Genomic DNA, 25,470 nt, shown 5'->3' with positions numbered 1-25,470 from the left:
GCGGGGGAGGGTGAGGCGAGACTGGGTTTCAGCCTCTGGGCTGGAAGGCAGGCTGAAGTACGACGTCACCTGGCGGCTCGAGGGCAGCAGTTCTGGTGGTTAAGGGCAGATGTGGGCCCAGGAGAGGTGACTGCACAAGACCCGACGTCTTCTCTCTGCCTCTACCAGCACTGGCTGCATTCATGTCAAACAAACACTTCAGGACCGATTCGTTTTTCTTAAAACATATATTTTATCACTCCACTCCATACATCTTTGAGCACCTTTGCCAGAATTTCAGGAATGTGTAGAACCCCTACCTCACCCCCCCTACCCTCCCTAGGCCTTGGCGACAAGGTCCCTCACAGCTTGTGCGATGGCGTCCCTGTCAATGCCAAACATCTTCAGCAGCTCAGCTGGCTTCCCGCTTCTTGGTACCTCGCCAACTGCAAGGCGGGAGACGGTGATGCCAGGCTCACCCACCAAGGCAGAGGACACTGCCTCACCTATGCCACCTGGTAAAGGAAAGGGGGGGAGTCAGGCGATGTGGTCTCAGGGCGGGCGATGGGGGAGGGCCTGCTCCTCGGCCCTTTGCCTATCCCAGTGCTTCCCTTCCCCGAGGACGGCAGAGCCAGCATGTACACCACCCTCCCTCAGGCCAGCAGCCGGAGCAGACACCATCCACCCATCACCACCGTGTTTCTTCCTCAGCCCAAATGTGGCCTCTGAATCACGTTTAACACCATCCTCTGGGCAGCTGCCCCAGATGAATGAGCATCTGTCCTTGACCCCAGTCTACGCCCATCTCTCCCTGGTAGAAAGCCTGCCCTGGAGGAGGGGTGCTGTGGGCTTGTGGAGGGCTGCCTGGCGAAGGACCGGGGAAGACAGAAATTCTGTGCTGCTGTCCCAGCTTGATTCCTCACAACAGACTCAATGCCCAACTCTATCAGGGACGTAGGCCACTCTTCCTCCTCTCAAGCAAAGTCAAGATCCTCCTGTGCGCCCTGGGTGGGAGGGGCTCCAAGGAGCCATCCTAACAGCCAAGTCTGCCGGGTCCCCAGCCACGCCTGCGGCCAACAGAAGGCTGAGTCCCAGCTGCCACCCTGGGGCGGGATGAAGGAGGGACATCCAGCCCTCTGTGGCCCTTCCCTGACCCGTCGGGGCCTGGCTCTCCGGCCTAGGGCCTGTTACCTTCATAGTAATGGTCCTCCACGGTGACAATCCTGCCCTTGGTCGCACGGGCGCTTTCGAGAATGAGATTTCTGTCCAGGGGCTTGATGGTGAAGGGGTCCAACACACGAATGTTGATCTTCTCTGAGGGGAGAAAACCCAGGGGCGTGGCTGAGGGGAATGCACTGGGTGCTGTGAGTGTGCCCTTTGAAGGGTGAGGGTCGCTCATGGGGTCCTAACAGTTATCACCTAGGCCTGTCCCTATTCTGGGGAGACCATCTGTCCCTCTGTTCCTATCATCTCATGTCTGCCACCTCCCCACTGGCTTCCCCCCTTCTCTGCTTGTCTGTGGCACCCACGTCCTCTGGCATCCTCCACCACCTTAGATGCGTCTGGTCTCAGGGAAGAGAAGCACCTCTTTCTCTTTCCTCACATCCGGGGCCAGAGACCCTCAGCCTGGGGACCACCAAAAAACACTGAGTGGCGGGCCGGGGCCCTCACAGCTTTGCTTCATCCTCCCAGATGCCTTTGAAGACACAGGGGAAGCTGGAGGACAGTTCCAAGCATCTGATGTGAGGCTGCGCCAGGGCTTACGAGGGGAGGGGACAGGAGCCGCGGCTGCAGGCACAGGCGCCAGGTCAGGCGAGGACCCAGCAGAACGGCCTCAGAGGGCCGAGGGCCCCATCAAGCCCTCGCCCCGCTTCTCTCCAGCTCCCCGGAGCTCCGTACACGCCATTCCTTCTGCCGGGGCCTCTCTGCTTATCAGTTCCTCCTCCCACCTGAGGTCACTTTCCTAAGGACACCCCCATGTGCCTGCTTCCTGCTCAGCACGGCTACGCTGGGGCACTGCTCTGACGCTGCGTAACTCTGTCTCCCCGACTGTCAGCAGCTAACATCTGTGAACCTGTAATGATGATGATGATAATGCTAGGTCACACTTATTAAATTCTCAGGACAGTCCCACCGGGAGGGACAGTGACAGTACCTCCATTTTATGGATGGGGAGACGGAGGCATGGTAATGCTGAGTAACTTGACCAGTGCCCTACTGAGTGGTGATTCAGGCCTATCAGCAGGCTCTACAACCCGTGACCTGACCACCATACTAGGGCACCTCAACTCCAGGGCGGGGGGCAGGACCTAAGGCCACTGCAGCCCCGGCACTTAGCATCATGCCCACCACACAGTCTTAAGGGCTCAAAGGATGGTTTTTATGGGATGCCTGAGTGGCTCAGTCAGTTAAGTATCTGACTCTTGATCTCCGAGTCCTGAGTTCAAGCCCTGTGTTGGGCTCCATGGAGCCTACTTAAAAAAAAAAAAAAAAGTGGCTTTCATTACTATCATTTAATTGGATGAAATTCCTTCTCACCCCCAAGACCTCATATGCCATCAGCAGCTGATCTAAGACTTGATGGGGGAAAAAAAAAATTAAATAAGACTTGCTGGGATCCCTCCTTACCTTTCTTCAGCAGGTCAGCAGCAGCCAAGGCCTCGTGTAGGGTCACTCCGGCCCCAATCACAGTCACCTGGTCATCCTTGCTCTTCAGGACCACCTGGAGATGACACAGGAGCCAATGAGGTTCAGGGACTGGTGGCCTGGGGTGGGTGGGCCCTGGTTTTGGGGTCTCACTGGGGCATGAGAGGCACTGACCTTGGCTTGTTTGATTTGGAAATCCTCATTGCTGTTATAGATGATGGCGTTTTCTGGGCGGCTGGTCCGGATGAAGCAGATGCCCTAGAACGAAAACAGAATGACAAAGGATGACAGGATGTGGCACGCATGGGCAACCTTGGGGAGCGGATTCTTTGTAGAAGGGCCACTACTCCTTACCCACAAACTTCCACCCCACTGTCCCCACAGGCCACCCCTCCCCAGCAGGAAAAGGGACTGTCTTGTCCTCTCTGGCGTGCGCCTCTCCAGACACTTTCTGGGGTGAGAGCAGCCCAGCGGCTTTGCCAGCCCCAAGCCTCACATGGAAAACAGCTGTTCTTCCATGAAGGCTGGTCTCTAAGTGGGGCTGCTCCCCGCAGAGTGCGTCTGGCAGAGGAAGGGGACCCACAGGACCCTCTGGTCTACGGTACTGGGGCTCTTGGTCCAGACCACGTTACTCAGCACATTCTTGGTCTCGGAGAGCCCAACTTGGGGAGGAGACAGGGGTCAACAGCCAGATAGGCAGGGGCTGCCAGGATTCTCAGTGGGGAGAGTACAGTGACCGGTCCGCAGTGTCTGCCACCCAGCAGAAAGGGCAATAGGTGTTTTGCTTTTCCTGGTCTCACTTCCACAAGCTACAAACACCAGTGGCGTGGTCAGGAGACACCACTGTGGGGCAGTAAAGGACCAGCTCTGCGCTGGCATGCTGACCTCCCACCCCTACGTCGCAAACAGCCATGTGACCAACCTTTGTATTGGCTGCTAATTCCACCGCCTTCTCTGTAGACACCCCGTCACTTGGGTAAAAGATCGTAGCAGTGGGGATGGACCGAAACATGGCCAGATCTTCCAGAGCCATCTGAGACGGCCCATCTTCCCCTGGGGTGTGGGAGAGGATAGATAGAGCAGAAGTGAGCCCCCCACCTATGGAAAGGAATCCTGCCCCCACTCCCCACAACCTCCTGGTCCAGAAATCCAGAGAAGTACAGGTGCAGGTGTCCTGGCCCCATTCAACTCACCAATGGACACACCACAGTGGGAGCCACAGAAGTTGATGTTGCTCTCGGAGATGGCCGCCATGCGAATCTGATCAAAGGCCCGTGTGAAGAAGGCACCAAAAGCGCTGCAGAAGGGCACCGTCCTGTTGCGTGTGGCACAGCCCACCGCGACACTGACCTGGGGGACAGCGACAGTGTCAGCCCTGAAGAGGAGCGAGAGGGTAGCCGGGGAGCCCAGAAGCTCACACCTCTCTTGACAGTTAGAGGATCCAGTCATCCTAGCGACTAGATTCTCCTCTTCCCATGTAAGAGATTCCTACATACCCATGGATTCCACAGCTTTTCTGAATATTGAACTCATTGGACTTGAAATAACCACTTCAAAAATTCTTTTAAAATTATTTTCCTGGGCGAGGGGCATCTGGGTGGTTCAGTTGGTTAAGTGTCTGCTTTTAGCTCAGGTCACAATCTTGGGGTTGTAGGATCGAGCCCCGAGCTGGGCTCCTTGGTTGGTGGGGAGCCTGCTTCTCCCTTGCCTCTGCTTGTGCTCTCACTCACTCCTCCAAGTAAATAAAAAAATAAAAAATAAAATCTTTGGGACCCCTGGGTGGCTCAGCAGTTGAGTGCCTGCCTTCAGCTCAGGGTGTAATCTCAATCCCAGGATCGAGTCCTGCATCGGGCTCCCTGCATGGACCCTGCTTCTTACTCTGTGTCTCTGCCTCTCTCTGTCTCTCACGAATAAATAAATCTCGAACCTGTCACCTGATGTGAGCCCTCGTGCTCCAGCACCTGGGGCCTCCCCAGCCCGTATACCGTGCCAGTTTAGTCTGGATCCTCCAGCTGGCAAGCCTAGAAGCCCCAGAGAGACAGCTTCAAGTTCATCTGGAGAAAGAACTTTGGATAAGGTAGAACCAGTGACCTTCAGACGAAGCTCCCCACTGCTAGGTGCCCGCAGGCCAGGCTGGGCTCCTTGGCGAGAGGACCATGGCTGCTAGGCCCCTCATGTTCTCCTTGGGACTGCGCTTGCCCTACCGCCTAGAAGGCCGGTTTCCCCAAGAGACAGCCATTCCACCACACATGGCCTACAGACAGCCTTTCCTATGTGCACCTGCAGCCCATTTAGCGCTCTGTCTGTACGCACCCAGTACATTTGCACCTGCACAGCTCACTACATTCGTCTCCCTCGCCACTGCAGTTACTGGAGGCCAAAGCTGGCTCCTAGCTGCTCCTGTGGTCTCCCTGGGCTGGCCTCCAGCAGACACCTGGCATTGCCAACACAGCTGCCCAAAGGAGCATGAGGACCTCAGCCCTGTGTCTGGCACTGGCATCCACCTGCCCACCCAACATGGCACCCACCATGTTCTGCTCAGCAATGTAGCACTCAATGAAGCGGTCTGGGTGCTCCTTTCTGAAGATCTCTGAGAAGGTGGAATTCTTGGTGTCCCCATCCAGGGCGATGATGCGATCATGGGCGCGGCCCAGCTTGGCCAGGGCCTGTCCATAGGCCTTGCGGGTGGCTATCTGTGGGGAGGAGAGCAAGCGAACTCTGAGCACTGGGGTGGGCATGGGGCCTGAAGCCTGGCTCAGCCCCTGGAGGCCACAGCTTTTAGGGAGGAAAAGGGGCAGAAAAAGGAAGCTCAACAACACACAGTCCTGTGGAAATTTAACTTCTGTAAGGTTACCAATGAGAACTTCTATACTCAATGTCTCCAAAGTCCCTGCAGCCCCTTGGTCCCGGCCCATCTGTGAGCCATCTGAGGGGCAGAGGGTGTTCTAGCACCCCCAATTTCCCTACCCCTGTGACAGAGGTCTGTGAACTTACCCACTCTGCATAGGAACACAGAGGACCTGGGAGTCAGGAAGCCCAGTGTGGGTTCATATGGGGAAGGGCCTAGAGCAGGACAGGGCCTAGGCTCTGCTAGACCAGACACGGGGGAGTCTTGAGCTCAGACCTAGGGACTCAGACTGAAGGGCCAGAGATGGGGGGACTCAGGTGCATGGGCTTTGATCCCAGTGCTGCCAGTAGCTTGCTGTGTGACTGTGGGTAAGTCTCTGGACCTCTCTGAGCCTCTGCAGGTAAGTAATTTCAGAGTTGGTTGTCCTCATGGAGATGGCAGGATCAACACCTCAGGATTCCTCCTCACCCTGAACTAATCTCCCCTATCTCCCTTTCCCAGCCCCCCAGAGACACATCTCAGCCCCAGCCTCAGGGAACCAGAGAATCATAGCCACCCCAGCCAGACCTGAAAAGCAAAGGCCAACTCTGTACCTTGTCCCCAACTTTATAGCTGGGTGGGCTTGGCATGCGGATGTTGGTAATGTTCACAGAAGGGGCATCCTCTTGTGGGGGAGTCACGAGGATCTTCTTTTGGCTCTGGATCTGGTTGTATATTTCCTGGACAATCTGATCAGCCATGTTTTTGGGGAGGGGCTTCCCATGCCAAGCATCCTTATCCTCGATCCCTGTGGGTATGATGGGGGAGGGCAGAGGGCCCAGTAAGACCATAGCTCCTGAGGAGCAGGAAGCTGCTCTGTGGGGCTGAGTCTCCAACAGGTGAGGGCAGGCCAGGAGGCCCCCCTGAAGGGAAAAACACAGGGCAGAGCTCCATGGTGGATGCCACAGGGGTTGGGAAAGGAGGGTCATGGTGACCAGGAGTCCACATGCCTGGCACCTACTGAATAGCTGCCAGTTCTCCAGGAGCTAGCTGACAAGCAAGTGGGGAGGGAAGCATGCATGGGCCTCTGCACCACCTCCCCAGCTGCAAGGAAGGATCTGCTCAGCAATTCTGTTCAGTTTGTTGAATGGGTTCTGGCCATTAGAGGGGAAGCTGAGGCCCAGAGCAGGCTGAGAATTATCTAGGTCACCCACTGCACTGGTGTGCAGCAGAATGGCACCCAGGTGCATCCCTCACCATGCTGACTTGCTATGCGGGGACCAAGAGTCCCCTCCTCCTAGGTCACCTCAACCCAGGGACTGACTTCTCTGACACAGCATCCAGTCTCCCTCTAGGCCCCCAGAAACCCCCAAAACCTCTGAGGTTTCCAGATCCCACTTGGCGCTAACACCTGAGGGATCCGAGCCAAGCAGTAGCATTGAGGTGGTGTCAATACCCCAAAGTCCTCTCAACGTCCACCCCCTCCCTGAAGGCCCCAGAGCCGTGCACCTTCCCCCACACACCAGTGCTTCTCTTCATTTGCCTTAAGTCCACACGGGCAGGTGGGCCACTGGGGCATGTGGCACAGAGAAGCTGGCCCATGGTCTGTAGTCAGGCCCCATGTCCGCGGGCAAGTTCTCAACCACTTCTAGCCACGTTTTCCCATGTCTAACAGGGGCTAGGGCTGCCTCAGCCCCAGGGGTTTGGAGCCCAAGGGGCCTGAGTGTCAGGGGGCAGCTTACACCTACAGGGCCTCAGGCCCAGTCAGGAACCACCTTCTAGACCCTGCTAGGCTCTCTGCCAGAGGACCCTGTGCAGGACACCAAGGGTATGGGGGACCATGTCACACCGGTCCTTTCTCCTGACCCGCAGGTTCTCCCGAAGGCGCCCCCCCCCTCCCACCTGACCCAGTCTCTAATCCTGGCTCAGCCATGCTGATCACTGAGTTCGCTCACAGAGCATTGTGTCTCCTGCTTCTCCTTCCCCGGCCCACTGCACCTGGTGTAAGGTAGCAAAGGCCTGATGCTTCCCCAGACACAAGACTGCAGAAACATGTCCCCTGATGGAAACCCACACTGCCTCGGTTGGCCATGGGGACCAAGCGCAGGGGTGGGGTGTGATGCAGACAGACCTGGGATCCCCCGCCCTTTGAAGGTCTTGGCGATGATGGCCGTTGGCTGGTGCTTGGCCTGGCCGAAGGCCTTGCACAGCTCTTCCACGCTGTGTCCGTCCACGATGACGGCGTGCCAGCTGCGGACAGAGGCAACGGTGAGCGTCAGGGGTCCCTGGGGAAAGGCTGCCCTCGCTCTGCTGAAAGGCTGCCGTCTGGGAAAGGCTAAAGACTTTGTTTCCACCTTTGGTTTTATTTTCTCTTGTCTTTATCCTTTTTTTTTTTTTTTTAAAGATTTTATTTATTTATTCATGAGAGACACACACACAGAGAGAGAGAGAGAGAGTCAGAGACACAGAGGGAAAAGCAGGCTCCATGCAGGAAGCCTGATGTGGGACTCAATCCCGGGACTCTAGGATCACGCCCTGGGCCAAAGGCAGGGGCTCAACCGTTGAGCCACCCAGTTGTCACTGTCTTTATCCTTTTTACATTATTTTACTTCTTCTGAATTGCCCCCAAACAGTTTTTCTTCCTCTTTCTTCAGTAATTCAAAGCTTGGTTTATTTATTTTCTCTTTTGTGCCTGATGTACTGGTTTCCTGAAATCTACTTATTTCCCGAGAGCTATACTGGGGACAATGCCCTGGGTCTGCATTCTATCTGCTGTTCGATTCTTCAAAATGTTTTGGCCCAATTTTTTTTTTTTTTTAAGATCTTATTTATTCGTGAGAGACACAGAGAGAGAGAGAGAGACAGAGACACAGGCAGAGGGAGAAGCAGGCTCCATGGAGGGAGCCCGATGTGGGGACTCGATCCTGGGACTCCAGGATCACGCCCTGGACTGAAGGCAGGTGCTAAACCGCTGAGCCACCCAGGGATCCCATTGGCCCAAATTTTGTTTAAGGAACACAACTGGTCACTCCACAGATGCTGGTTGTAGTATTGGAAATATTTATCAAATAAGCCAGGATGCCTGGGTGGCTCAGTTGGCTAAGTGTCTGCTTTCGGCTTCAGGTCATGATCCCAGGACCCTGGGATCTGTATTGGGCTCCCTGCATGGAGCCTGCTTCTCCCTCCCCCTCTGTCCCCTCCACCACTTGTACTCTCTCTCTCTCTTGCTTGCTGGCTCAATCAATCAATCAATCAATCAATAAGACACAGACGAGTCAAGCTGCCAAACAGAATTCGGAAGCAGCCTGGGTAAGCAAATCTTTCTCTTTAAGGCAGCCCTTTCTGGGACTCTTGTCAAATTAATGGTAATACAATAGGAGCTAACATGTCCTGAGCACCCAACTCTGCGCAGGCACCAGGCCAAGCACAACACACGTGAACCCCCTGAAGCTTCAGCACAAGCCCTAGGGTCACGCCCTGAGACAGACGCTGTAGATGGAATAACCTGCCCAACGTCACGTGGCAAGGACGTCAGGATGCAGGTTATAGATCCAGGGACACTGCCAGGGTTATGAGCCAAGTCCCCAGCCAGTGAAGCTTAAGGAGGCTCTTGGGACACTTGGTGGCCTAGTTTTCTCCTCTGACAGTTTGCTCTCTCTCTCTCTTAGGTCAGTCATCAGAAATACCAAACCATGGCTGCTGTGTAACCAGGGCCTGCAAGCCCACCTTGGCCTTCTCTAGGCCGACTCATCTACAAAGGGTGGGCCTGGAGGTCTGTCGTCCAGTCTCCTCAGCTGAGGCTGAGCGTTGAGGGCCCTGGGGCCCTGGAGCTCCAGTTGCAGCTCGGCTTTTATTTGGGGTAGGAGAGGGACACTGAGGGGAGGGCCCCCTCTGGCTAACACTCACCCAGATGACCTCCCTGCTTGGTAACATGTGACCCCAAAACCAATGCTCAAACCCCTCAAGAGCTACATGTCCCTTAGCCTCACCAAGCAGGCCCGGTTCACACTGCGCCACTCATCCCACCTCAGCTAAGAACAAAATGAGGATGTGCACAGTCACATTACATGGAGGCTCTGACAACTATCATGTCCCACCACCTCACCAGTAAAGGAATTCACTAGCACTGGGCCTCAGCCCACAGCTCCAGGCTGGCAGCCTGGGTTGCCACTTTAAGTGTGAAATTATGAGCCAAACGCTGAAGAACAGACACTTTCTTTAGATGAGGCTTGGCCTCTGGCTGACTCTGACCCCCAAACCTGAAAAGACTCCAGCTTGGATGGCTCCTACGCTAGGAGGGTGCTCAGGCCACAGCCCCAAACTTACCCGAAGGACTCACAACGCTTCTGGTAGATGTCCACCTGGTGTTGCAATGGGGTGGGGTCGCTCTGGCCCAGGCGGTTGATGTCAAGAATGGCAATCAGGTTGTCCAGTTTGTAGATGCTGGCAAAAGCCATGGCCTCCCACACGGAGCCCTCCGACAGCTCCCCGTCTCCCATCATGCAGTAGACGCGGTAGCTGTGGAAAGAAGGTGGGTCAGAGGCTAGCCCCTCTCACCCAGGGCACCATGCTCCCTGCCTGTCCCTCCCAGAGAGCCTGTCCCCCTGGGGAACAGAGCAGTATCTGCACGTGACATGCAGCACATGCAGTCAGGTCCCTACTGTCCAGCCTGGGTTCACAACCAGGGTTCTGCTCTATAAGATCCAGAGAACAGGGGTTATTAGGGCACAAGGAAAAATGAGCAAGCATTGGGGGTGACGAGTGACTACTATCCGTGGGGAGATAGGGCTTGAGCCACTGGCATGGGGTGGGTCTACTTCACTCCACTCACGTAGGAACTGGGAGTGCTAGGGAGCCCTGGGGACCGGATCCTGGGAATGGGCTGGGGAGGCCAAGGTGCGCCACCAGGAGCAGCCCAGGGTAAGTTGTCAGGTGAGAGAAGGGTACTAACGGGGACATGCAGGACCAGGCTCATGGTGGGGACAGTGCCTATTAGATGGGCTCTCCCCAAGGTTCTTCCAAGACTGATTCTTACCCCAAGATTCATACTAGGCCCAGCCCTTTCTCTACCCCTGGGGTCAACAAGGCAACCATGATGGCTTCAAAGGCAGTGTGACCTGGTAAAAATAAGACGGAGTCTGGGGCAAGTTACTGGTCAACAGAGCCTCCTCTGGATCCTAGGGAGGGTAGAGCCAAGGAGGGTGAGGCTAGAGGTGGGGGAGACCAGTTCAGGGACCCTGATCCCCACCCCCAAGATATGGGTGGCAGGGGGGTGGGAACAGGCCACTGAGGAGCAGTGGCCACGGGTATTAGACACAATGACCCCATCATTCCTGGGCCACTGCGTGGCACCCAGGGGTCCTTTGTGCTGAGCAGCCCTGGCCTTGAATTAAGTATAGTTGTTACTTCCAAATCACAGACAAGAAAGCAGGCTCAAACGCCAAGGGGCTTGTCTAAAGGCCACACGGCAGGGGAAGGGCTGAGTGGGGGATCAAACACTGGTCTGAGCACCTAAGCCCACACTGTCCACTCCTTGCTGTCTAGGAACACACACAGATGGAGCAGAGGCAAGATCCTCCCCTTTCCGGGCCATGTCCAGCTGTGTGCCCCCAGGGAGTGAGGCTCGTGCCTGGACAGCCTCAGAGGGGACACAGCTGTCCTGCCGCTGCGGCAGGCCGCAGCCGAACTATTCCAGCTTCAGGGCCTCTGGCTTCCATGCCTAAGGCCAGGGAGCTGGAGAAGAGGAGGGCAGCCAATGGCAGCGTCGTCAGCATGACTCAGCGCTTCTGTAAGCTGCCAGGTCAGGGAGGGGGGCTCCTGCATCCTCCCTCTGTCTGGTGCCTTCCGCCACAGGTTCCTGGGCGAAGAGCTGGGTCTCGGGACCCACACTCGTAGGGGCCTATCGGATGCTGTGTCCTGTCCCCAGGCTGGTCTCCTCTCTCCTCGGCAGGCTGCGGGGGGAGCCCAAGGATGCTGCAGAGGGTTGCATCTGGCTCATGGGGCCAGGAGAGGGACAGCAGCTCCCAGAATTAAGTAACCTAATGGCGCCAAGGTCAGAGAGACTGCAACGCATCTGATTTGGCTGGGAAGAGATCCCAGGAAAGCACTACAGCTGCCTTCCCAACGCCACACCCTCTTCCGTGGAAGTCAGACCGGGGCCAAGGGTGGAGCATAGCCTCTGAGTTCAGCCAGGAGGGCGTGCGACCCCGAGGAGACGCTGGGGAGGTCTGCAGAAGCTCTGTACTACAGCTGCTGGATTTGGAGTGGGGGCTGCAGATGCCCAGTCATGAGCTTCCCTGAAGAGAAGGGACCCCAACATGTGCCCCAGAGGTGTCTGAAAAGCACCTCAACTGTCCCACAACAACAGGATGCCTCATGGGCTACAGCATACCCATAAAACAGAAAAAGCATTATGCAAATGTTAAAACTAGCTCTTGACAGTTAAGGGAGAAAACACACAATGTTTAGATTTTTCTATTTCTCTAAAGAACAGAATACAAGGTGTAAGTTTCTTCTCACAATAACACGGATGAAATAGGATATGTTAAGTGAGATTCAAATGGGAGGCAGCTGAGAACAGGAAAACCTTAATTTCTTTTTAATGCGTTTCCGTATTTTTCACAGAGCTGGTATTCAGTAATTCAAACAAAATTATTTAAAAGAGAAATGAAAGAGAGCCAACTTGACCTATGTTCCCTGGCTGATGGATGGGAGAGACGTGACTGGAGGCCAGAGCAACTCTATCGGGCCCCTACCTCGGGGAGCAGGGTTAAGTCCCTGCACGCCCCTGCCCCCACCTCGCTGCAAGGTACAGTCCAAGGGCCTGAGCCTTAGCCAACCCCGGCTGCTGGGAACCCAGCTAAACTTCTCCCTACACTGGCTTGTTCCATTATGTTAGGGTCAGGAAATGGCCCTTCACGGGGAATTATTTCAAGCATCTGTAGGGAATAATTAACTCACATCTCTGGTTCTGTGCCAAATAAAATACTCTTAAACATACATCCCATTCTTTGTGCCTTTCTTCACTTCATGGTGAATCACTTCTGGTGTAGCTGAGCTTGGCCCCCAGAGGGTCTGGAAAGCCTCAAAACCTCAGCTCCCCTCCTGGAGAGGGGTCTCAGGACTCCCCTCCTTTGCATACAGTAGGTGCTCACTGCAGTGCAGCATTCCTCTCTTCAGGCGGCCCAGTCATGACCCCAAATCTGGCCACAGCACGCAGCCCTGTGGCTGAGATCTGCCACAAGGGGGTTCTCTTCCAAACTGCCCCGTGCTGCAGCAGCAAACCTCTCTGATCAGGCTACCTGCCCCCTCCCTGTAAGTCCATCTCCCCAGTGTCTGTCCCTTCTCTGGCTGACAGGTGAGGCTCGGGGATGCCCAGAACCCTGCAGAACACATCATCTCCTTCCCTGAGATAAAGGTAGGTTGCTCCAGCCTGGGCATGTGAGTGTTTCGTCAGACAATGGGAACATAGCCTTCTGAGATTTTGGGGTCCAGACACTGATCCTGAGGACACCACAGGAACTCACCAGCCCAATGACTCCAGGTGCACGCCTGGCCCCGCTGTCACTAGGAAGGGACACTGAGTATGTCCCTCTGCTCCTATGAGCCTACTTCCTCATCTGAAAATGGTGCCTGTCATGGTCTCACATGCGGGTTACTTAGCTCCTATCCCGTACCGCAAGAGGAGGTACCCAGGGGCAATGATTAAGACGTAGCCACCTTCCAAAACTCCTGAGCGTAGGGTTGGGGAGTGGAAGTCTTACCTGGCTTTGTCAAAGTATTTGCCTGTGTAGGCCATCCCGCAAGCGGCCCCAAGGCCCTGGCCCAGGGAGCCAGTGGCCACGTCGGTGAAAGCTTGTTTCTGTCGTAGGAGAGGGCCACAGTTACTCATAGCACGGGGGGGGGCTGGGGGAGGGGGGACGGGACACACGACACACGACACAGCAGCATTTCCCAATGACCCTCCCAGGTCCCCAGCCTCAGGGGCCCCACTGATCCAGGTGCTGGGTGTGCACAAAGGCCCAGCAGCAGGGCAGCCTCCACCCAGGGTGTGAGTTCTCACTCTCCAGTAACGGTAACTGTGGGTGTGGTACAAACCCCAGCCATACTCACAAGGGAGCCGTGTGACCTCAAGCTCCCGCATGGCCCACCTCACACCCATCCATGACAAAACTGATGAAACATCTGGCTCTACTGGGTGCCCAGATGGGGAGTGAGTTTTCATGGAAACCTACAAATTCCAAACACTTGCAGGGGCCAGCACTGGGGAATAAGGTGGGACCCTTCTTTGGGGTGTCACCACATCTTGCTGTGACCCCAACTCACTTCGTGGTGAACCTCTTCTCCCAAGCTGTGTGGACGAGGCCAAGGTGGTCCTGGGGGGGCAGGGAGCCTGGGTGTGTGGGGCCTGGGGAGAGGTCTTCTCTGCAGCTGACCCCTGGGCTGGGGCCTTAAAAGGTCTTGCCCTTAAGCACCAGCTTGGGGTGAAGAGTGTGCCCTGGAAACACTCACTTCCTCCCCGCCTTTCGACACCTCAGTCTCTCAGTGGGCACCCCACCTCCCGTTCCCACATGCCTTGAAAAACAGGAAGTAGAGACAGAAGCCTGTGCTGCTTCTGGCAGGGGCGGGGGGGCGGGGAGTGCTTACCGGGACGGGGTGCCCGTCCAAGTCAGAGGTGATCTTCCTCAAGTTTAGCAGCTCCTCCTCGGGCAGGAAGCCAGCCTCAGCCCAGACGGCGTACAGGATAGGAGCCGCGTGGCCCTGTCCAGGGGATGAGTGATGGAGGGGGCATCAGCTGGGAGGCTGATGCTTGGGGGCTTTTCCCACCACACAGAAAGTGGGGCCTAGTTGAGGTGGCGAGTGAAGGCCACAGCCCCCTTCCATCCTTCTTCAGCCCGAGCTCCCACAGCCAAGGCCAAACAAGCCCTGGGACAGGTGCAGGGGGAGCACAGCTGTGAGGCCAGCTGATGCCAAAACCCCAGCAGGCAGCTGGCCGCCCTAATCCCTGGTTTCTGGCATGTGAGTAGACTTGGACAGACTTCTAAGCTCTCACGCCTGCCCTGGAAGCCCAGAGGCCACAGGGTCAGGCCTGGCTACAGGTGGATTTCAGGGGTCCGTAGCATGGTTTGTGGCTGTGATTCTCATGCTTGAGTGGTGGGACTGGTGCCTCATCCCAGACCCTGCTCCAGTGCACCACCACTCCTCAGGGAGCAAGCACTGGGGCGCCGGCAGAGAAAGACACGTGCACCAGGCCACAAAGCTGTATCCCAGACCTGGACTTGAGTCCAGCCTAGTGACTCGAAACAGGGCATAACCCCAAGCAGATCATTTTCACTGTCCTCAACTAGTTCAGTTGTTTAGGTCTCAGCCTGGCTTAAGTATATCAGCTGGGTCAGCCCAGAGTAAGACGCCAAGGGATGGGCTGGGCCGGCAGTCAGGGAGTGTGGGTAGAAAGGGTGGGTGGGGGCTGGGCTTACTAGGGGCAGGTCCCCTTGGAGATCACTCGCTGCCAGCACCTTCTCAACGTTCCAGGGCCCATGTGACACCTGGCCCAGGTGGAGGGTGGCATGCTGGGCTCCTACCTTGGAGAGCACAAAGCGGTCGTTGTGTGGGTTCCGGGGGTCCAGGGGCTTGTAGCGCATGGTGTGGAAGAAGAGGACAGCCATGATCTCCGCGGCACTGCAGCATGATGTGGGGTGGCTGTGGGCCAGGAGAGAGAGAGACACATGCATCATGGCCCTGAGTCTCTGAGCTACAGGGCTCACCCCAGGCCCCGGGGGTACATGTGCCAAGGAGTCACAGGCCTAGCTAATCAGAGAGCCACATGCTCCTGCTCCTGGGAGGGCTGCATGGGGTCTTAAGGATGCCACTATTGGTGGCATGGGGTCACACCCTCCTGGGGCCCAACAGCCCAGGCCCCGAGAGACACAGCAACTGAAAGATTCTGGGGCTTGACTAGAGTAAGAAAGAAGGTGTACCCAGGAGATTGGGCCTCAAGGCAGCGCTGAGGCTGGAGGGTAGAGCCTAGTTCTTACCTCACAGCTTCTAGAAGCAGCTAGAAGGACTCAGTAGCTGGGGAGGAGCGACCCCTCTATGTCTGACCAGTGAGCTACATCCCAGTGGCCCTGCTCAGGACCCACTTGTGAGGGGCACCCCGCCTTCCCAGGCCCCCAGAGGTGCTGGTTCTCTTAGGCCATGGGCAGGAAGGAAGAGAGAAGGCTCACGGAGTGACCACAAAGCTCCCAGCAGCCTCAGTACATAGGGCTGGCAGTTGGGTAAGTTGGGTAAGTGGGGCCTTGGGCTCCCCTAGGCATCACTGGGTTACTTGGCCATTTTTCAGCTAGCATGGGAAAGGCTGGTGTAGCCATTAGGAGCCAGAATTTAAAAGGCAAAACATATTATCTCATCTTCCACAAAGACTCCTGGTCATGAAAAAATGAAAACCCTTTCTGCCTGTGACAAGGGCTGAGGGGCGGCTGCTGACAAAAGCAAGAAGCTGCCTTTCCAGCCCTGGAGTGGTGGTGGTGGTGGTTGGTGGCACTCAAGGGCTTTCCCCTTTCTTTAGCTTTTTGCTCTGCGAAACGCAGTTCTTCACAAGTAACAATTTACACAAATGACAGAAAGCACAAGGGTTACACCTTAGCTAAGACTTGTTGGGGCCTCTTAGGACCCTTCATGATGAACCCAGTCCAGGCGCCAGGACATGCTGGAATTCCTGGCTGGCCCCAACATCCCCCTGGTCCACAGTTCCGTGAACATGTCAGCCTCAGGGCACATGCCTCCCAGCCACCGGCTCCATGCAGCTTAGCGCAGCCCTCTGAGCTGCTCGGAGATCCGACACAGAAACATGCCCAATGCCAAACCCAAGGGCACATGCAACACCTAGAGTTCACGCACTCCTCCCTCCTCCCCTGCCAGTTGGCTCCCCGTACTGGGTTAAGGGGTGAGTCACTCCCAGCACAGACACATTAGTAGAGAAACCCAGAACTGTCCATGCTGGTTTAGTACCACATTCCCAGCACACAATCATCTTATACTTAGCCATCTCTATGAACTCCTGGTCATGGGGAAAAATACACTAAGCCTGAAAGAGGGAGGTGAGGAGACATAAATAGGAAACCTTGCTCTGCTGGGCAGGGACCCCCCTCCCTCATCCCTAATGCTGAACTTAGCTGGAGGACATCCCAGTCAACACCAATCCGGTTGACCTCCTGTCCCCCCAACCTCCCAGGGCACCCGGTCTCTGAGGATCCCATTTCAGGAGTTATGACACCATGCTGAGAAGCTGGGGAAGGGGGTGGATGGAGATTGGGCCAGGCCACTCAGTGGACAAGGCAGGCAGCCAGGGCAGGAGCTCCACCTGCCCGGCCCGCCTGCTAATCCCAGGGTGACATTCCCCCATGGAAGCATCAGGGATAAGTGGTGTGGCACAAGCCCTTTCTGCATGTGGTGGAAGCATGCCCAGGCCTGGGCAGGACAGATATGATGGGAGGGAGAAGGTCAGCCACGAAGACACATCAGAGGTTGAAGAGCACCCCTTCTCGGCCAGGTCCGTGAGGGGTGCACCTACAACGTCATTCCCTCCAAAGCCTGCATCCTGGCCTCACTGCTGGCCCTGTCCTCACACCCACAGAGTAAAGACATACAGAACAAGTGCTTCACCTCCCTGAGGCTCCGCTCCTCCATCTGTAAATATGGGGGCGCTGGGAGGCCGAGTAAGATAATGCTTCTGAAGTGCCAGGTCACCACCGGCCACCACCATCTGCCAGAAGACCAGATGCCAAACTCCTCAGTGCTTCCAACTTCTCATGGGCCGGTGGGGACCAGATGCCCTGCAGACCAAGGGGCAAGCAGCAGGGAAGAAACTAGCCAAGGACTGAGATATGGCTCTGTAAACTGTGGAGTGCTGAGCACACAGGAGATGGTTACTTGCAAGCTCAGCCTACTACAGGAACGTCAGGGCTGAAAGTGTATGGAGTCTGTGGCTTCAGAGCTTGAGATTTCCCTGCAACCCCGGCCTGTCTGGGGGGCATGGGGGACATCTGTGGGTGGAGGCCCCACCTCCGTTGTTGTGACACATCCATGGATGCAAACTGGCTAGAGACAGTTGGGAGGTGGGGCTGCCATGGAGGCTTTAGGGTACTTTATGTCCTACTCTTTGTGACACACAGGGACTAGTTTGTCCAAAACCTTCACTGGCCCGAACAGTCCACTTCCAGTCCCAATTCACTCATCTATGAAGGGGGCACTAATTGCTTAGAGCAAGGCCTAAGTGTCTCAAAGGTCCCACCACGCAGAGGACACATTCTTCCAGGTGTCCCCCGTCTCCTCCCCTTAGCACACATTTTACCTGCTCACCAGTTTCCCTGCAGGAAAAGTAGAGAGAAGGCCCCTCACCCCTCTGGCGAGGCTGCTCTGTTAGCAAGACATACAGCTGCTAGCCCCCACAAAGTGACCCCTCTCCCACCATATTCAAGTTGGGCCTGCATCGCAAGGACACACAAGGCTTCTCAGCAGATGAACAAACCAGGGAGGCCAAGCACCTAGAACAGCTTCACTGGGGCAAACCTCAGTGTGTAAAAGTACAAACAGAAATAACCTGCTGTGAAAAAGAAAGAAGTACCCAATAAAGAAAGTAAAAATCAAAAGAGTTGAAAACCCACAGCTAAGAAACAAAGGTTAGAAAAATGGGAGTGAGCTCAGACAGTAAAAGATAATAAAGAACAGAAATTCATGGGGGCACCTGGGGTGGCTCAATCAGTTAAGCATCTGCCTTCGGCTTGTGTCATGATCCACAGAGTCCTGGGATCGAGCCCCATGTCAAGCTCTCTGCTCAGCAGGGAAACTGCTCTTCTCTCTCTCTCTCTTTCTCTCTCTCTCTCTCCCCCCCCCTCCGTCACTCCCCACTGCTTATTCTCTCTCTCTCAAATAAATAAAGTAAATAAAATCTTAAAAAAGGAAAGAATAGAAATTCATGAAATAGGAGACAAATATACAAAAAAAAAAAAAAGTCAAGGCCAAGAATTAGCTCTTAAAAAAAAAAAAAAAAAGAGTATAAGAGTACAAATTTAGTAAACTTCTGATGAGGTGGAATCCAGAAAAAGAGAACAGCAAGTGCCAGAAAAGGAAGAAGAGGCCTAATAGAGAATACAATACTGCAAACCACCTGATGCAAATAAATTTCAAAACAGAAAAATGTCTGGGGAAAAAAAATTTACTAAAACTGACTCAAGAAGAAATAGAAAGCCCGCACAATCTTTTAACTGTTACAAAGAAACCAATCAGCAGATGCATATTCCCTAAGGCCCAGCGACTCAACTAGCAGACATGCTCCCCCAGCAAAATGTGCACCTGCGTCCCTTCATGTGCACTCCAGGAAACTCAGAGGCTGTCCTTGCATTGTTTGTGGTGGCCACACCTGGAGGCCGCCCACGCGCATCAGTGGAATAGGTTAATCACACCGTGTCTGTATAACGGAATACTATGCAGCACAGGGACAATGAGTGAACTATACACATCCAACACCAACATTACCTCACTAATATACCATGTAAGCAAAATGCACTGCAAAGGATCTGTAGACCAGAGAAGACCATCCTATTTAAGGAGATATAAAAATGTTATAAAACAATAAGAAAAACAAAGAAATGAAAATGTAAAATTCAGAGTGCAGCTCTTTCTGGAGGAGGAGTGACACCCAGGAGTTTAAAAGCACTGTAATGTTCTTGTTCTTAAGCCTGGCAGTAGACACATAGAGGTGTATTATCTACAACAAATGTGCATTTTTTATACTCTTTTTTTAGGTATATATTTACTTAAACAAAAATACTCAGGAGGGAATCCCAGGATGCAGGGTGGAAATGAACCCTGGAAGCAGTTCTTCCCAGAACTTTCTCTTTCTCTTCCCAGAACTGCCCTAGTTGCCTCCTGCCTGGAAAGACTCTGACCCCAGACCTCAGAGTGTTTCTTCCAGTGTTTACCCCCATGCCACGTCCTCTGAGAAGCCCTCCCTTGCCACACTATCTACAAATACCTCTACTTCCCCTCATTTTACACTTATCACCACTTGACATTACAGTGCTTATTTACTGCCTGTTTATCCTACTGCAACACAAGCTCCACGAACGGAGGGACTCTGACCCTTTTCATTGTTGTATTCTCAGGCCTGAACAGCACCTGGCACAAACTGCACAGATGAACAAATGATGTATCTTGGCTCTGAGATTCGAGGGATGTGACCTCTCTGAACCTCAGTAAACACAGAGATACTAATAGAACCTCACCGAATGAGGTAGTACATGTGCAAAGAGCTTGGCACAGTGTACAGAAAAATGGCAGTTGTTCAGTATTTACACTTAATGTATCAGAGATTAAGCCTAACTTCCTCCTCATTTTGAGGATGGAACGACTAAGGCCCACAGAAGGGAAGTGACTTGCCTAAGGTTGCAAAGCCTACCATCAGAAAAGCAAGGACAAAACCAAAGTGCTAAGAGAAACTTATGAGCAGATAAAATGAGGTATATCCACACAATGGAATATTCAGGAGTAAAAATAATCAAGTACTGCCACATGCTACCATATGCAAGACCTTCCAAACATTATGCTAGGTGAAAAAAGACAGACTCCAAAGATCTCATTCTGTAGGATTCCACTGATATGAAATGTCCAAAAAATTAGATTTACAGAAAGTAGATTAGTGGTTGCCTGGGAGCTGGGAATGAGTGCAAATGAGCACGAGGGACTTTGAGGAGTGATGAAGCGTCCTAAAAATTGGATGAGGTAGGGCAGCCCTGGTGGCGCAGCGGTTTGGGGCCACCTGCAGCCTGGGGTGTGATCCTGGAGACCCGGGATCGAGTCCCACGTTGGGCTCCCTGCATGGAGCCTGCTTCTCCCTCTCGCTCTGTGTCTCTGCCTCTCTTTCTGTGTCTATGAATAAACAAATAAAATCTCTAAAAAAAAAAAAAATTGGATGAGGTAAATTCACTAAAACTTACTGTAAATCACTGTTAATTTACCAAGTTTATGGGGCAGCTGGGTGGCTCAGTCAGTTAAGTGTCAGCCTTCAGCTCAGGTCATGATCTCAGGGTCCTGGGATTGAGTGGGGCTCCCTGCTCAGCGGGGTGTCTGCTTCTCCCTCTGCCTCTGCCCCTCCCCCAGCTTGTGCTCGGTCTTTCTCTCTCAAATAAATAAAATATTAAAAAAAAATTTACAAAGTTTACTAAACCCACTGAACCGTACTCATAAAATGTTCTGATTTGCATATTATACCTCAATAGAGCTGTTGCAGATTTGTTTATCAAAGGTGGGGAGCACCCAGCATAGGAAGTTCTCAAATATCCACATTCCCCTGTCCAGCTGTGCAGCCCTCACCCTCAGAGATTCATTCAGGCTCCAATTGCAACTTCTGGGCAAGAAGCTCCAACAGTGAAGGCTCCAGTTGGCCAGACCCACCTGCTGCTGGACTTCTTGGCCCCTACAAGCACCGGCACCACCACCCCCAACTCTGAAGAGACTGCCTCACCGTTCAGGATGAGAGCACAGAGACTGCCTAAGGACCCACTTCTGGGCAGGTCCCAATCCTCAGAGTGCTCCGGACACACAGATAGCTGTGGTCTGTGGCAACAAGAAAGTTCCGGGTTTTGTGGGTCCAGACTCTAGTGACCACAGGCCTGCCTAAAGAAGCAAAGTCCAGGAATCAGCACCTATGACAGGGGCTGTGATACAGTCAGGGCTGATGAAAAACCATGAAAACATCTCAGCTAGACCCTAAGCAGTTTCCTGGTTTCAAGAAACACTGACCACCAGCCCTGCTGAGTTCAGAGGTCACTCAGGCAAAGAACTGAGTCACTCTAGGACAGCCTCATGTTTTCACACCGAGTTGGGCAACGCAGCTGGGGTAATCTCAACGAGCTGTACTCTTGCCTCAGTCAGCACCAGGCTGGGGTGGAAAGCAGCCCCAAAGGAGGAGGAGGCCCTGGCAGCAGGTTTCCGCCCAGAGACAGGGCCTAGAAGAGGCCAAAGATTCAAAGGAGCCTGGGCCATGAAGGGGCCCTCTGAGCACTCAGCCAAAGAGTCCCCGAATACCAGAGCTGTGGAGCAGGACTGTGCTTCCAGCCACTTCAAAGTCACACAGACCTCCAGGATGTGAAGCCCATGACTGCAGGTGGCAGGACCCCAGAGCCTGCACATCCCACTCTCCCCAATCCCACTGGGGAGTGATTCACTGTGAAAACCACTCATCTATGGACCTCTCCTTTAAAGACGGGGAAACTTCCCAAGAAGGGCCTTTCTGACAAGGGCACAGCTGCTCAGAAAAGAGCTGGAGTGAGGTGCCTACCAGGCAGAGACATTACACCCCCAGGACCCCCCCAACACTGTGGGCCAGAGCCCTAGGGACTCACTAAAGGCACAACCCCCACCCCATCCAGGCCTAATTCTGAAGGTGTCCTCAGATATCACGTAGAGCTGTTTGGATACGGCCAGAGCCAAGCCCTGGTCAATGAGACGACAAAATCTTCACCACCAGCCTCAGCAGCCAGGCCACTTCTGACAAGGCCCCCGTTTCCTCAGCACATAGAGGGACAGGATACCGGAGAAGCTCAGGCCATTGTCGCTGCTGTCTCCACAAAGAGCTCTCTGTGAGGGCTTTGTCCCTCGGCTGCCCTGACACAGAGGCCAGTGTCCTCACCCCCAGGGCCCACGGAGCTCCACTGACAACGTAGGGTCAGGCACAGGAATGGGAAAGCCACCAAGATACCAAGGTGTCAGATCCCCAGAGAAGGGGCATCCCAAAGGGATGGTCACTTTAGCTGTGGCTGCTGCCCACACTGGGCCCGGGCCTCAAGGTGGACATTTGGGGACCAGAGCACTGCCCTGACCCCAAGTCCTCCCGGACCATCTTCTGTGCACACCCAGCTCAGCACACACCCTCAAACATCCCTCTTGTGACAAGAGTTGCGTAGCAGCATTACTTCCTTCTGAAAAAGAAGTTTTCTCTAAGTCTCTCCTGTGTCTTCACAGGCTAGCAAACACACAAAAATCAGTCTTCCATGCTCTTTCTTTTGGCAAGTTGATACTTTGTGAGCTCAGTTGAGTTCCTCCAAAAGTCATTACAATGTAAACCAGGGTTTTCAATTATCTAACTATATTAGATACATACTGTATTTTTTTCCTGTGGGTTTTCAATTATCTAACAAAGTGTCAGGAGACCCACCCCACAATTGGGAGGCTCCCCAGGGCTGTGATGTTATGTCATTTCTCTCCAAGTGCCTCCAGACTGGCTAACGTCTGCCGTCGCTATCCCTGGTCATCCCCTTCCCAGCTTCTGTTTTCCAGCCTGGCCCTGGCCGCCAGCCCCAGAAGTCTTCTAATCAACACGAGCCCCTTGCTAGGCAGTGCTGAACAACCAGCCACCAATGACCAGCTTGGGCAACTTACTGAACACCCCAGCCTCAGACAATGCAATAGCATGTCCCTTAAATGGTTATTCTCAAAATGCACAAGACAATATTAGCAATAAAGGATGCTCCGTGTCGTGCCAGGGATGCCTATTTGGGTGCTCGGTGGCCCTGTAACTGTCTGCAGCCCTGCAAGATGCTCAGATATGTTAACACTACCTAGATGGGTAACTGCAGTCTCTCCAGCTGGATCCCCTAAGAGCCTGGGGCTAGACAGCTCTAGTACACAGGAGAGGGGTGCTGAGAGTAAGCCAAATCCCTGCCAAGGCAAGGGACACCACACAGAATGGGTAAGTCTGACACAGAACGGAGATAATGGATTCAAAGCATGCACGGGAGTGGGGTGGGAGAGAAGCCACCTGCCAAGAAAGGTCTAATCTCTTCTGAGGAATGGGTGTCTTGAAGGCACAAAAGGGGAGTACTCATCCTGAAAGTCAAAAGAGATTTACTGCTTAATAACATATCCTGTATGACACTGGCCAGAAGGTAGAATTTTGTCATTGTTCTAAGCACACAGCTCGGTTGGAAAGATTCCTGGAAATCAGCCCCTACCCAACCCTCTAAAGCACTTCACCAATCCCGCACAGTGCTGTCTCCCAAGCCTCAGGCCAGGCCCCTAGGGAGGGGCTGCGATCCTTGCAACCGCCCAGTGAATGGGAGCTACAATTGTTCCCATTTTACAGAGTGGGAACCAGCCTCTGAAGCAACTCGCCCGCCTGCCCTCCCAGCTACCTTGGCGAAGGCCTCCAGCAGCTCGGGGCTGTTACTACCACAGGCCCCGCTACCTTCAGAGGAGGCTCCCTGGACCAGCAGCAGCCGTTCTGCACCTTCGGAGCCGGAAAGGCGGGCGGGAAAGAATGTAGGGGGATGGGCCTCCCGCCCCTGCCTTGGGGAAAGTGCAGCTGGCAGCTGGCCCGGGCCGGCCTCGGCCCCCGGTCCTCCGAGCCTTCCAAGTCCGCCCTCCCGCTGCTCCCGCCTCCTGCAGGTCACATCTTAGCCCTCCCCTGCGCGCGCCGCGTGCCAGCCTTCTGCAGGCACATGGCCACCTTCCTGCCCGCGCCCCCACCCCGCCCTCTCATCCAGGCTCCGGGCTCCAGACTCGGACCCCAACCCCGGGGCGGGGCGGGGCGGGGCGGGGCGGGGGGGGGGCAGGGACGTGAACGCGAAGCGAAGGGGAGGGGCCGTGGGAGGCGCGGGGGGAGGGCCGGCCCCCCAGCCTCCTGCAAAACGAGGCGTTAACGCGGGCGCGCTCGGGCCGGGCGGCGTGCACTCCAACCCGGCTCTCCCGGCGTCACCTCGGGCAAGGGGCTCCAACCCGGGGCCGCGGTCTCCGCATCCGCAGGTGGAAGGCGGGCGGCGGCGCCCGCACAGGGCGCGTGTAGAGCGCGCGGCGCAGGCCCGGGCACGGGGGCGCCCCCGGCCCGGGATTCCCGAGCCCCGTCCGCGCCGCCGAGCAGCAGGAGAGCCCGCGCCCGGCGAGGGGCAGAGGGGGCGGAGGGGCGGGGGGGGCGGGGCGGCCCGAGGCCCGAGGCCCGAGGCGCAGCGGACGGAAGCCCGGACGAGAGCGCGCGCCGCGGCGGAAGGCGCCTCCGGCCCGGGCCGAGCGAGCGCGCGTCCCCGCCACCCGCCCGCGCCCCGCGCCCCGCGCCCCGGGCCCCTCCCTCGGGCGGTGCTGGCGCGCCCGCAGCGCCGCGGCCTCCGGAACGGCGCCCTCCCGCCCGCGCCCCGCGCCCCGCGCCCGCCCCGCGCCCCGCGCCCCGCGCTCACCCCGAGCCGGCCGCCGTGGTGGCCTGGATGGAGCTGATGCGCAGGCGGTTGGCCGTGTCCTTCAGGGCCTGCAGCTTCTGCTGGTCAGGCTTATGGTAGCCCTCCATGGCGCGGCCGGCGGCGGGGGATGCGGAGGACCAGGACGCGGGCACGCACGGGCGGCGGCGGCGGCGGCGGCTGCGGCGGGACTGGCGGCGGCCGAGGCTCGGCGCCGCGCGGGGGCGCGTTAAGACTCCCCGGGCCCGCCCCCGGGGGCGGGGCGCCGGCATCACCCCAGGCCTCCGAGCGGCCGTGGCCCGCCGGGCCCCGCCCCTCAGAGGCCCCGCCCCCTTATGGGCCCCGCCCCCTCGTAGGCCCCGCCCCTCCCCGGCCGCCGCGCAGCCCCGGCACCAGCCTTCCGCCGCGGTTCCGGGAAGCCCAGGCCGCCGCTGCTCCGGGCCGCCTGGGGACCCTGCCCGAGTGCATCCACCTGCCTAACCTCCCCCGTCCCCCCTGCCCGTCCCCCCGCATCTGCTCCTGAAGCAGAGCTGCCCTGCTGGAATTCGCCACACACACAAGCAATAATCACAATAGTCGCTCCAGGTTCTAGGCTCCGCTCGGAGTTTGCCTGACTCGCATCTTCACTGACTGTGGAAGGCTCTGACTCCTTCCTCCACACAGCCCTGGGTGGAATTGAGAGGGGGGAAAGCCTCACTGGTAACCCATTTGACGGAGGAGCAAACTGAGACCTGCAAGATCAATCAAGATCACAGTGCTGGGGGATCCCTGGGTGGCGCAGCGGTTTGGCGCCTGCCT

The 25,470-nt window shown here is 55.7% G+C and overlaps 1 protein-coding gene across 1 annotated transcript; it reads right to left on the bottom strand.

Annotated features, from left to right (window-relative positions):
* Positions 1-208: 208 nt before the first annotated feature.
* On the bottom strand, positions 209-24,883 carry TKT (transketolase). Its single transcript, XM_055343964.1, has 14 exons — positions 24,676-24,883; positions 15,034-15,151; positions 14,099-14,212; positions 13,216-13,313; positions 9,779-9,970; positions 7,584-7,702; positions 6,067-6,260; positions 5,154-5,318; positions 3,819-3,975; positions 3,548-3,678; positions 2,800-2,883; positions 2,608-2,701; positions 1,171-1,293; positions 209-494 (listed from the first exon to the last, which is right to left on the bottom strand). The coding sequence occupies exons 1-14, from the start codon at positions 24,780-24,782 to the stop codon at positions 319-321; spliced, it is 1,872 nt and encodes a 623-aa protein (XP_055199939.1). The 5' UTR covers positions 24,783-24,883; the 3' UTR covers positions 209-318.
* Between the last annotated feature and the right edge of the window lie 587 nt (positions 24,884-25,470).

The sequence above is a fragment of the Nyctereutes procyonoides genome, unplaced genomic scaffold, assembly GCF_905146905.1.
Source record: "Nyctereutes procyonoides isolate TBG_1078 unplaced genomic scaffold, NYPRO_anot_genome, whole genome shotgun sequence".
Lineage (NCBI taxonomy): Eukaryota > Metazoa > Chordata > Mammalia > Carnivora > Canidae > Nyctereutes > Nyctereutes procyonoides.
This window is presented reverse-complemented; position numbering and strand designations above follow the sequence as displayed.